The sequence below is a fragment of the Haliotis cracherodii genome, unplaced genomic scaffold, assembly GCF_022045235.1.
Source record: "Haliotis cracherodii isolate W230 unplaced genomic scaffold, xgHalCrac1.p SCAF_2, whole genome shotgun sequence".
Taxonomy (NCBI): Eukaryota; Metazoa; Mollusca; class Gastropoda; order Lepetellida; family Haliotidae; genus Haliotis; species Haliotis cracherodii.
The window spans coordinates 33,795,774-33,809,272 of record NW_027266275.1 but is presented as its reverse complement, the minus strand read 5'-3'; the positions used below and the strand labels follow the sequence as shown (position 1 = coordinate 33,809,272).

The 13,499-nt window shown below is 41.5% G+C and overlaps 1 protein-coding gene across 3 annotated transcripts in view; it reads right to left on the bottom strand.

The window, feature by feature from the left end:
- The window catches only part of LOC139468013 (glutamate receptor ionotropic, NMDA 2B-like), a 191,463-nt gene that overhangs the window by 30,509 nt on the left and 147,455 nt on the right, over positions 1–13,499 (bottom strand). For all 3 annotated transcript variants that reach the window (XM_071249664.1, XM_071249663.1, XM_071249665.1), the window contains 6 exons: positions 11,676–11,887; positions 8,000–8,116; positions 5,106–5,245; positions 3,372–3,546; positions 2,809–2,923; positions 365–585 (listed from right to left, as the gene is read on the bottom strand). In XM_071249664.1, the coding sequence (XP_071105765.1) occupies positions 365–585; positions 2,809–2,923; positions 3,372–3,546; positions 5,106–5,245; positions 8,000–8,116; positions 11,676–11,887 (980 nt within the window). The remainder of the gene's footprint in view (positions 1–364; positions 586–2,808; positions 2,924–3,371; positions 3,547–5,105; positions 5,246–7,999; positions 8,117–11,675; positions 11,888–13,499) is intronic.

Below are 13,499 nucleotides of genomic sequence, written 5' to 3'. Positions count from 1 at the left end.
GCATGCTAGCTACAAAATCCCGTATTGTCTATATTTTGCATAGATACGTCTTGCAACTCACCCTAGTCAGATCTAAATGTGACACATAACAGTTTTCTATATGTCCATAATTAACAAAACCAGACAATTGCTAGCGTCGTGACGTGGTTGGATGGGCAAGTGAACAGCGGACATGAACCTGCTTTGAAACGTGTTAGGCCTTGTGCACAGTTTCGATTTGCTCTATTCTGTTTCACTGTCAATATGAAGTGGGTCATACAGTTGAATATTATGAATTTAAAAGTTTGGAAATAGATGGTTGTGATACATTGCACATACGAAAAGTATAAGTTAATAGTGGTGTTGTTACATGATGTTCCATTACCTTTCGTTCCTGTCATTCCTGGAATACACCCGGCACGCCACAGCATTGTGTTCACACATGCCTGTCCTGTTGTCGAAGTCGCGGTACATAACATATGGGTCTTCCTTCCATGTGACTATCCGGAGGAAGTACTTCTCGGGTTTTCCTTTTGGAGGTTCCCTCGATTCTCCCGGCCATGTGATTCCCTGAATGACCAAACCGTCTTTGGTCCAGGTCCCGACCTGTACATATACAAGAGTGAGTGAGTGAATGAGTGAGTGAGTAATTGAGTGAGTGAGTGAGTGAGTGAGTGAGTGAGTTTACGCCCCTTTCAGCAATATTCTAGCAATATAAGGACGGGGGACACCAGAAATGGGCTTCACACATTGCACCCATTAGGTAAGGTGAAATTGGGTTAAAGGTCGCGTTCAATATTCTTGCACTTATGTAGCGACGTGCATGCACGTGTGTGTGTGTCTACTTGTATTGGTCAAGACTACTGCCGATTTATAGTGCTAGTCCACTGAGATACCATGCTGCAGTTTAACATAAATACCCAACCCAGACACAATATACTGACTTCGAGCCGACCAATCCTTGTTTTAGCCCCTCAATGACGAGGCAGGGTTACAACAAGTGAGTGAATGAGTGAGTGAATGAGTGTAACGCCGCTTTCAACAGTATTTCAGTTGTAACACAGCGTGACATGTACACGTGTGAGGAACGCCCATCTCAGGGACGCACATTTGCACATCGAATTGCGGCGCCTTAGATGTCTTGCCTAACCGGGCCGCATATACTAACCTTATATTGCCACTGTAGTGAATCAGTATTGCTTCACTCCGCGGCATGTATATAATTGATTGAGTGTCGTGGAAGCCGGAGAGTGATCGCATGAGAAACGTTGTTTTGGCAAATGACACCCAATTACCAAGATCGAACACATCAACCACCAGATCCCCTTTAGCCAGTCCGTACGATAAACGAGGGACTGGCGAGACGAATCACTGGATTGTCTGATCTAAACTTGATTATTTATAGACCGCTTTCATGTAGCTGGAATACTGCGAATGCGGCGTTAAAATCCAACCATGACAAACAAAAACAACACATCCGAAACTTTGGATAAACTGATTAAAAATCTTATTACAAATAAAATCACTTTGTTCGTAATTTTCCTTTGAAATTCGCAAATTAATGTTTACATGTACCATTGACTTCAATCTGAAATCTAATTCCTGTTTGCATGTTGATAATCGTTGAATTTCACATTCTCTGTTTGTCTGGATAGTTCATCAGGTCGGTAATAGTGTGTTACGGGAACTACATTAAGTCTTGGCTAGCGTGTTTGTATAGATTGAAAATTATATTTAGTGCTTAACTCGCATTTTAGTATTAGAAGTAAAACATGCTTTGTGATCTACGTTCCGTAATACAAAAAATCTAACTGGAAAAAAATGTTCCAAATCGTTTTCAAAGACAAGTAGAAAATATGTTCCTAGGTAACCCTGAGCCTAACTGCGTTATTACGTGCGTCACAGAATCTGATTGCCAGATGCGTAGACGATGTAGTGTACTAACTGACAAGCTTACATAATTAGAGCAAACAAATAAATATATATGAACGCAAACTGTTGTCTATATGTGTATGTCCACCCTGTTAGTGTATGTGTGATTATCTATCTTGATATGCCGGTTCATATACTGATATGTCTATACTGACATTATGTTACATATCCCTGTGTGAATATCCTGACAGAGTTGTAAGCCAACTCCGACATCAAGATGAATATTGCTGAATGTCTATTTTGACATACTGGTTTGTTGTTGTTTTTTGTGGGTTTTTTTGTTATTTAACGCCGCACTCAGCAATATTCCTGCTATATGACGGCGATCTGTAAAATAATCGAGTCTGGACCAGACAATCCAGTGATTGATATCATGAGCATCGATCCACGCAATTGGGATCGATGACATGCATCAACCAAGTCAGCGAGCCTGACCACCCGATCCCGTTAGTCGCCTTTTACGACAAGCATAGTCACCATAAGCATACTTCTATATGCCCATGTATTGGCAGTAATATTACTGTCTACCTATATTGCCAGTCTGGTACATATCAATGTATGCATATAATGGCAGTCTGTCTATACATCGATGTATGCCTATATTGATAGCCTGGTACATCTTTCTTTATGCATACCCCGACTTCATGGTAAATACTACAGTACGCATACTCCTGCATGGTACATATACTCTATCTGTTTCCCTTCAGTGTGGTAAATATCACTGTATTTGTGACTTCATGATATGGTAAAAGTCTTGAAAGCTTAAAGTCGCAGCACGCTATATGTACACTATGTCCAAGATCGACATTGTGAGATTCAGCATGCAAACTTGGAATACTGAGTGACATGATGCCTGCCATGACATTACGGTACGTATGTACAATATTGTGCACCTACTTCCTTAGCTATCGGGTAGTTCTTGTCGCTTCTTTGAATATTCAGTATCTGGAGGGAGGTGTGCTTGAGAACACCCGTTTCATTGAAGTCGTGTGACGGCGAATTCTTCAGATAGCTGAAATTCATTTACAATGTTTGCAATACATTGGTTATCACTGTCTGGCTCAAAGAGCATCACATGGCTCATACATTGTAGAATATTCTGGAGTTATCATTACTCTGATTATTGAAGATATAGTCACGTGTCACAATCAGTATTCTACTGTCCTGCTGCCGGACATTCGGAATAAGGAATGGCAAAGTGCGAAAATGGTTACTTCCCGTCACAGATCTACGTATGACAATTATTATACAAAAGAAGGAAAAAACTTTGTGACCTTTAGGCGTTTGTGAACCAAATATGAAATAAATATTGAAAGAACTCAGCAATGGAGCTTTCACAAGGTGTAGTTGGGCGCCGTGAACGACTGAGCGAGCGAGTATGAGTAACTGCCTTTCTGAACAGCATCTAACGTCTATCAGCCTCAAAGGAGATTTTGCCTAGCGTTGTCAAAAGGACCTACTTGAAGAAGTCACCCCCGTCGTTCCAGAACTGTCTCTTGGTCTCCTTGCAAGAGAAGCTGGTGTTCAGGTTGATGGTCCTGTCGTTACCCACTTTGTTGATCGTCTCAAACCACATCGTCAGCGCTGAAGTTATGGCGTCTTTCATTGCTGACAAACCGCTCTCAAACGATATAGCTGAAAAGATATGATTCTATTCGTTTTGAATAAGAAAACATAATTTTCTCATGAACGTATCTTAAAGGCGTGTCTTACTTTGTTCACAGAGGATCTGAGGGAATATGAAATTAGTGAATAAGTATTGTTGTAAGTTGCCTTTGAGATTATTCAAGAAATTTAATGAATAGGTTTCGCATAGTGCACCCAGGAGGGGAATCGAACTCGACCCGTGAAGATCCTGGGTAGAATAGGCCCTCAAGCAACTCATGTTTGCCGTAAAAGTCGACTTTGCTTGTCGAAAGAGGATCGGGTGATCAGACTCGCTGACTTGGTTGATGCATGTCATCGTATCCCAATTGCGTAGGTCGATGCTCACGATGTCAGTCGCTGAATTGTTTGGTCCAGACTCGAGTATGTATAGACCGCCGTCAAATATCTCTAATATTGCTGAGTGCGGCTTTAAACAACAAACAAATAAACATGCAAGGTTCATACTTTGAACACTCAATCATCATGTGATTTAGAGTGGTATTCATTGTGTTGGTCCTTTTGGAGTGAATGAGTATGGAATCAAAAGCCCAGCTTATCACGACAGTGTAAACGAAAACTCGATTTCACCTTTCGGGTTAGAATGTCCCCAACAATCTCTGCTGGTCGAGAGAGGAGACCAAATGGATAGGGTGGCCCCGCTAAGTGACTGTTGATTGCGTGTCGACGTACAATGTACTCTCCACGATATCAATCACTGGACCGTCTAGCCAAGACACAGTTATTTACGGGCCGACGTAATATAGCTGGAATACCTCTCTGTGTCTCGTTAAACAACAAACAAACAATGTTTCAAACTGTGTGAATCAATGTTTGTAATTGGCGGTAAGGAACATTGATTCTAAATGCAAATTAAATAACACTACCTCTAAAAGTCATTGCTTCCAATGAAGAAACACGTCTCGACACAATTTGTGACACTCTTTTTAGCATTTGCTATCAGATTTAACTGATTGTTTTCTTTAGTATGAAATGTGTGTGACATAACAGACTGAAACAGACTGAAATTATGATTATGTCGACATTCAGACGTATAACAAAAGCAGGCATTTAACTTTTTATTCAGAGTACAAATATCTGCATTTGTGATGGAAATATATAGTATCCAGACAGAGAGAGACAAAATGGATTTGCCATTACTTTCTGGTTTGACGAATACAGATCTAGAAACACAACTGTTCATTACTAGTACAACATCAAGTGCTAATAGGTTCTCCTGGAATAAATTCGACTTTATATTTCTGTTAGATGCGACGTGCCTTTAAAAACTCAGTACAAATACCTACATTTGGAACCGAAGTTCACTGTAACAGCGCGTGACATTAAGTCAATATCAATAATCAGTTTGGATTAAGGGACAAGAAAAAGTAGATAAAACATTACTTTTAAGTAATGTGTTTCACGAATGAAAAAAATCCTATTAGATACGAAGTCTGTTCCGTTCCAATGACTTAAAATCAACCCATAAAACACATTTCTGTAATTTCTAGCCTTCTGAAGCTGCGCTTTCTGGACTATATGTTCCTTACCAAAGAGTCCATATGGGTAACTCCTTACCACTCGGTTATTGTAACCTAGTGATAAAGCTGTTGAAGTGATAATCCAGACATAATCCTTCGTTGTCAATCCAATCTTCGCGGCGACGTCAAGGATGTTTTTAGACTCAGAACTGCAAAACACGAAAGAAATATCCCATCAAACGCATTAGTCTGTCAGTAGTAATTATGTCATTGGGTGATGATTCGATGAAGCATCCCTCCAGTAATACCAGACTGATCATGGACAGATGTTCAAAGGTGTGTATACATGCTATCACATGTAATCCTCGCTGTCCGTTATAGCGTGTCTTGGGGCTGGTGAAATAGAATGTGTGCTGTCCTTCATTATGGGTATATGTAATGTGCCTTGTATATTTCTATTGTTTATGACATATGCGAATGCGTGCTTGAGTGAGTGAGAATGGATTTACGCCCCTTTCAGCAATATCCCAGCAATATCAGGACGGGGGACACCAGAAATTGGTTCCACATATTGCACCCATGAGGTGATGTGAAATTGGGTTAAACGTCGCGTTCAATATTCTTCCAATTATGTAGCGACGTGCGTGCACGTGTGTGTGTGTCTACTTGTATTAGTCATGTTTATAGTGCCAGCCCACTGAGATACCATGCCGCAGTTTAACATGAATACCCCACTCAGGCACAGTGTACTGACTCCTAGTCGACCAGTCCATGTTTAAGCCCCTTAATGCCAGGCAGGGTTGCAACAAGTTTCATCTTTTAACGTCATATATGTCACCTTTGAATTGTTGGTTAACGGTAAAAGTAATGCGTGTGATGATTTTTAGATCAACATATAGTCTATGAACTCTTTTATTACATTTCTCTCCTCTAAAATTCAAAACAAAGATTCGTTTCCTCATGCTGATTAAAATAAGACTAACTTTTATATAAATTTAGATGGTTTTGGTTTTATGAAATTTACATATTCCATTGTCATGGTGCAGTACTAAATGAGTTTGTGGACTAACAGATACAGGAAAACACATTAAACTGTAAAATAATGGGGCTTGGCTTTTTTTGACAGAGTAATTATGTTTTTGGTCTCAGCTTCTCCCAAACATGCATTTCTTTTTCATAACACATTTTTTCATCAGGACATTCAAGTAGATTAAAAACATGTGTGATATTAAAGTTGTAAACTCGTTACGGACGAATGCTGCATAGATATTTATGTATATATTTTTTATGAATAATAAATAAAAACAAAAACGAATTTGTGTCCCCAATCTAAAGATCTCCTTTCTGGTCATGTATAAAACTATGAAAATATATCTTTATCGAACTGAATCAACATCAATTATACACACCCTGTCAAAGTATCGTAGCTTTAAGAAACACAACGCAACACAACACAACACAACACAACACAACAGCAGCCCCATCGATTCAACATCTCCCCACACCAACTTTCCAACCTTAAGTCATTGCCAATATCCTCCTCGCAATATCCTCTTACTGAGTAGATCTAAGATTGATATGTAAGTAATGGCGAGCTATCTATCAACCTGAGAGATTAATTCATTCCCCGAACCCTCCCCCTCTCCTATCAGATGACTTCACTCCGTCTTCCAAGCCAAATCGCAGTCTCAATCATGGAAGTGACAAATACCTCTGACTCCTATTCCTTAACACTTGGTCTCAACGAAAATACTTCCTTTATACGAATTCCCACTACTCTGACAGAGTTACTGGTGACATACGAATTTCCATCATCACCACGTTCTGTCTCTTAATCTCTATTCATTCTATCTTGTCGTGGGGCGGTCGGGCAGCCTAGTGGTTAAAGCGTTAGCTCGTCACGACGAAGACCCGGGTTCGATTACCCGTGTACAATGTGTGAAGCCCATTTCTGGTGTCCCCCGTCGTGATATTGCTGGAATATTGCTAAAAACGGCGTAAAACCATACTCACTCACTCACTCTATCTCGTCGTTCCCCTGCTATCACAGTTAATAAATTTTTCAGCTTCTTCTGTATGAGACCGACACGCTTGTATCTTGTTCCTGACATAAGCAGTCGCAATGTCCACCCTTATATGTACAGACGCTTGGGTCCCAGTTACTCTGCTTCTGTTGTCATACTGGTCAAGGGACAAACACCCTGACTCACGCAGCCATGTGACATATGCTGCCCTACTGAACAGGTTAGACACCCTGAACCAACTACTGAACACGTGACACCCCCTGACTCACCTACTGGCCATGTGACACACTTTGACTCACCTACTAATCTGGTGACACACCCTGCCTCACCAACTAATCTAGTGACACACCCTGACTCACCATCTAATCTAATGACACACCCTGACTCAGCTACTGACCACGTGATAACCCTTACTCACCTACTTGCAACGTTACACCCTGAGTCACTTACTGGCAACGTGACACACCCCCAACCACCTTCTGGCAACGTGACACACCCCCAACCACCTTCTTGCAAGGTGACACACCCCGACCACCTTCTGGCAAGGTGACACACCCCGACCACCTTCTGGCAAGGTGACACATCCCGACCACCTTCTGGCAAAGTGACACACCCTGACCACCTTCTGGCAAAGTGACACACCCCGACCACCTTCTGGCAAAGTGACACACCCCGACCACCTTCTGGCAAAGTGACACACCCCGACCACCTTCTGGCAAAGTGACACACCCCGACCTCCTTCTGGCAAGGTGACACACCCCGACCACCTTCTGGCAAGGTGACACACCCCGACCACCTTCTGGCAAGGTGACACACCCCGACCTCCTGGCAATGTGATACACCCCGACCTCCTTCTGGCAACGTGACACACCCCGACCACCTTCTGGCAAAGTGACACACCCCGACCACCTTCTGGCAACGTGACACACCCCGACTCACCTACTTGCGTGAAGAAGGAAGACTCTCGTATGGGTATTCACAACGGTGTTAAGCCTTGCTAATACCTCAGTATTGTTGCTACCGTCACTAATCAGCACTTCGCTGAGGATTGTGAACCTGCACAACAAAAACAAAATCTAGAGGCGATGAACAACTAAGATTTGTATTTGTTTTATCTTTTTTCCTCTCTCTGTTCATTAGGTACATGCATGTTTGACTTTGATGTAAACAACAATCTTCAAACTAAAAATATTCGTAATGTTAAAACGCCATTCTGTCAAAATGACTTAAATCACATTCACTGGTTCAAAGCAATGGTCTGAAATAACCATCGATGCGCAAAATGTTTTTCAGATATTTGAAACTACGCCGCAGCAAGTTCACCCTTGGGACATGCATCAACAAATGGCGAATATAAGAAGTGTTCATAAGTATTAACAGAGTCGAAATCATGTCCATCTTACTGCTTCGTGTCATTAAAAAATGGAAGTTTTACTGATAGTTAATTCTCTAGAGGCCACGCAAGCCATTTCTAACGTTGCCTACACTCTTGGCACTCTTGTTGGCTCTCGTAAAAGTACAATCAAGGCAGAAAGTCATCGACCTTTGACAGCATCGTCAGATAACCGTGTTAATCCATTTATTTAATTACTCTTTACGCAACTATCAAAAGACCATTGGAAAAGTCTCTCGTTGATATGTTTTGGATATCGATCGAAACAGAAAAAAAGATCACTTTCACTCGATGGCGTTAGAAAGGTGTAAACAGCACGCGCCTGTGTTTTATTTGCACGTTCAATACGATGAAAGTCGATCTTACATTTTAAGGAAATCAGCAGCCGTTCTGTATGTTTTCTCAAGTAATTAAGATATTTAAATTTGCTCTGGCAGAATGAGGCGTCGTGATATTAACGATCTGTTTGCGTGCTAAATAAAGCCAGGTTTCTGTCTATTCCATGGCGGCTCTTAAAATAACTTCTGGCACACGCGTCAACACATCGGTGTATAAATAGAAAGATTCCACGGATTACTGTTCATAATCTTTGCCTTTTCCTACAACGTTCTAATAGTCACATGTGTCACTTGTACACCACGCAACACTGTATACGAACGTTCGTCAAATCATGTACAATTTCACTGCTGAACATCTACGAATTTAGCATTACGTGTTTGTATCATTTGACATTATCAAATGTGTTTGTGTGACCCACAGTGAACTCGACATTACTGACAATTAATGTGGCCCGGTCAATTATGACGTGATAAACCGATGACGTCATATCAAAGAAAATGACGTTATCAAGATATCTGTCGGTATGTTTGTTTGTTGTTTAAATGAAGCGATACTGTCAAGAATCATAGACTTAAAGCTACACTGTCAAGGGTAAGGCAGCATCTATCAAACCTAAAGTGTTTGGGGTTTATTCCAGTTATATATCAGGTCCCGTTGGTTATGGTAAAGGTGAATTGGAGAAACATCCTCACGATCTCAAACTATGAAGTCCCTGCACGTTAAAGTTGAATGGCATGACACTAGCTAAATATCCCCCACACACACATGGTTTATTAATTATAATTTAGACGTCGCCACGATATGGCTGAAATATTGCCGATGTGATGTTAAACTTTAACTCACACACATATAATTTAGACGTGGATATTAATTGAGCATCACCAAAATGAAAATGACCCAGAATGGTGAGTTTTTAAAATGTGTAAGTTGTATCCAGACATTTGATAGTAAGGCCCGTTTCCGAACCATACCGTTGCCAAAACCACTGTCATCGGGCATGATGCTGCACACACTGAACGTGCCACATAATGCCCTTGAAATGTCTGAAAACACATATTGGTCATGAACATTGCAGGTACACACTGAACAACAATGGCTGCATGCTCATTACACATTGTCTGAAGCGTTAAGAAGGCAGATAATTGGAATGAAAAATGCAGGAATGTCTTGCAGGGAAATTGGACGTCATCACACTGCAATTTCAAGATTAGTGCGAAATACCGACGACAAATGAAGCCAGGCACACACAACGCCCAGGTCAGGGTCGGAAGACATCCAGTAGAGAAGATGAAGCATTTTTTGGCCCGTAAAACGACGTCCAATTGACAACAATACAGTTTATAAATAAAGACGCTGTGGATACCAGGCACTGCAATGTCAACCGGAACCATCAAAACTGGTCTGAAGAGCGAGAAGAACAATCAAACATCCTTTGTTAACTTAGGTCCATAAAGTGCGTCGTTTGGTATGGTAAAATCAACGTATAAACTGGAATATTTGCATCATGGCGAGGAGTCCATTTTTCTGATACACGTGGCAGACGGCCGTATACGTGTCTGGAGGTAGGCAAATACAGCCGTGGTTGCACACAGCATTCTATAAACACCCATCCATTTGGTGGAGAATCGGTAATGGTTTGGGGATGTGTTTCATTCAGTTGTAAACTTGACTTATGCTGTTTCTCTGTGCAGATTATTCTGAACGGACCTCGATGTCAGCATGCTATCATGGCGACGTCAGTTTTGACAATCATTCGCTGGCTACTAGACATGTCAGACTTCACGAACCCCGTGATGTTCTGGAACGTTTACGTCAAAATGCCAACGATACATTTCTAAGGACTGCAAGAAGTCCAGATCTGAATCTGTGGGACGTTGTAGGCCGCCCCCTTTGCCCAGAGGGACCCACCTGTCCAAAATGTCCGTGAACTTGCAGCCTTGCATGCGGAATTGGCTAGACTACCTCAACGCCAAGTGCAACGTCTGATTCATGAAATGAGGAGGCATCTGGCGTCAGTCGTTCGTGTGCAGGGTGCTTACACCAAGTATTGACGAGAAATGTGCTTCTGGTATCTACTGAATTGCTTTAGGATTCCGTTAGCACAGACAGGTTTAAAACAATTCAGTATTTTTTATGCGACAATAGTAATTTCCACTATGTTTTTGGTAAACTGCAAACAGTTCGGTGTGAATGTCATTGTTCCAATTTAAACCTTTTTTTCGCAATGATTGATGACTGTAGGAAGCAGCAAACATCACTGAAAACCTTCATAGCGAAAGCATTTTACACAAGGCCGTAAGTAAATTGAATCATTCACGAAAATATTGGTGGTGCTTAATTATTTTCCAAATGTATACCAGAAGTGCCTCTGCTCAATAAAGTGAAACTGTTCAAACCAGCAAGAAAAGATATGCAAAAAGATTTTTAGAAATGTGACGCGATAAAAGAAGTTTCAGAACTCTCCAAATTTGTCGAGTCTTGGTTAAAAACGGAGTAAGTCTAAAGTCCAAATTACATTTCTCGAATACCTCACAGCTAAAAACAAAACCGTTGAAAACGCGATGTACGATGTACGAGCCTCTCCTACGTGTTAGATCAAGCTTCCCCGCGGAGCGATCATTACTCAGCGAAGCCAAAATGGTGTCGTTACGTCCATTCATTCCGTCATTTGCAAGCGTAACAACTCAATAAAGCGACATGAAACCCCATGATGCCACCGAATTGATTAAAATTCAATCAGGCTGTGGGTTTTCCTTGAAGTTTTTCTTTCAATGTTTAGGCTAACTCGTGTCTGCTGGGACAGGAAAACCGATTGTAAATGGGTCTCATTGGTTTTGTTGTCCAACTACCAGTAAATCCTTACGACAGTCGTGAAGTACTCACTTGAAGGTTTTTGTCCCCGTCGAAGTATATTTCGTCTGTTCTTGACTCTCTCGTGTAAGTGCACGCAGACTGGACAGGAAGTCATAGTGTCCGAACGTCTGCGTTGTGACGACAGTGAAGTCTGACCAGTTGTATCGCCTGAGCATGTCCAACATGGCGGACGCCTGATGATAGAGCGTCGGTGCTAACTGTAGTCGACGGGAGTCAACCGGCTGGAATAAAAATAACATGAGTGAGAATTATGAGATACACAATGTTATTTAGAAAGTGGTCAAATGTAACAAATGTTATATTTGGGATAACACTTTCTTAGTAAAGTAGAGATTCTTGTACTTTTGGGGGGTAGAGTCCCGTCCGGGATTCGAACCCACACTGCCAGAGTGAGGCCAATTTAAACTTGTCAGAGGGGTACACAAAGTACGTGATCTAGACTACCAGTTGTCGGACTTTCATTTTTGTGGAAGCCTCGGTGGCGGAGTGGGTTAGATCGCTGACTTCGTATGCTGGCAAAAAGGTGCCTCACTCTGGCGGTGTACACGTAGGTTCGAAACCCGGACGGGACTCAACCCCAAAAAAGTACGAGAATCTGTACTTTACAAAGAAAGTGTTATCCCAAATATAACATTTGTTACATGAGTGAGAATAGATTTACACGCTGTGATATCATAGCCATAACAAAATTGGGACACCAAGAATGCGTTTCATACGTTGTACCGATTTGGTAATCCGAATTAGGAACTTCGGTGTGACGAGTCTCAGACACTTGGGTATCCGCCATCTTGAATAAAACAAAAACTGATACCAACGAACATAAAATAAAGACAAGAAAACACTTGAGAATGTGTTTGACTCCTCATGATGCCAATAATGTCTCCTGCTTTTATCTTGTTGTTTGCGAGTAAAACCAAAGGCTCACTGTATGAGAAATAGTCCATGTCCATGGGGTACGATGGCATCCAATAATGGTAACCACACTTCACGTTAGTCTCCTCAGACAAGCAAGGACTCTATACGAAACCGGAATCCCTTATTCATTTTATTGTATGGTCGTGTTTCTCATCGCCAAACCTACGTATGTATTCGACTGATACAGTCAGACAAATGATCTTATTTTCTCCAAAACCGTACTCGAACCAATCCGATCTCGTAAAACTGCCAATATGAGAGATTAAGAAAACAGCGAAGAATTAAGAGTAACCTGCCTTTGAAAAGATTAAATCTACGCCCATGTCTGCTCTGTCAATATAAATGAAATCTAAATGCAAATCATTGAGTAAAGTGTCTTTGTAAGTTTCCTTCTGAATTCTTTTCGCGCACCGACTCTTTTAACCTTGAAGGACTGTGTGATGCACAAGACAAAGAATTTGGCACTCATTCTAAACACTCAAACAATATTTCAAACGATACAGACTTAATCTATCTGTGACCCTTTCACAGAGAAGCTAAAATGATCAAAATAATCAAATGGTACAATGTGAGAGTTTCAACTGGTTGCTATCGGACAGAAGATGCTCGTGTGATGATGATTCGGACCTTATAACATTGATTTGATTTTATCAACTCCCCCTACCTTGGCCTATACGTGAGTAAGAGGGTGAGTTGGGTTTAACGCCAGTGTGAACAGTATTGCAGTTATATTGCGGCGAGTCAACTTAATGTGGGAGGAAAGCCCGAAGTGATGCAGGTCTCAGACGTTTACCCCTTTGGTCAAACCCACAAGCACGGGTATGGTGCTGACAAACCTAGAAACATAATCGGGGCGAACCGGTATTCGAACCCACAATTAGAGGTTTCTGGCGTACCCAAGGTACGCAACTCTGCACA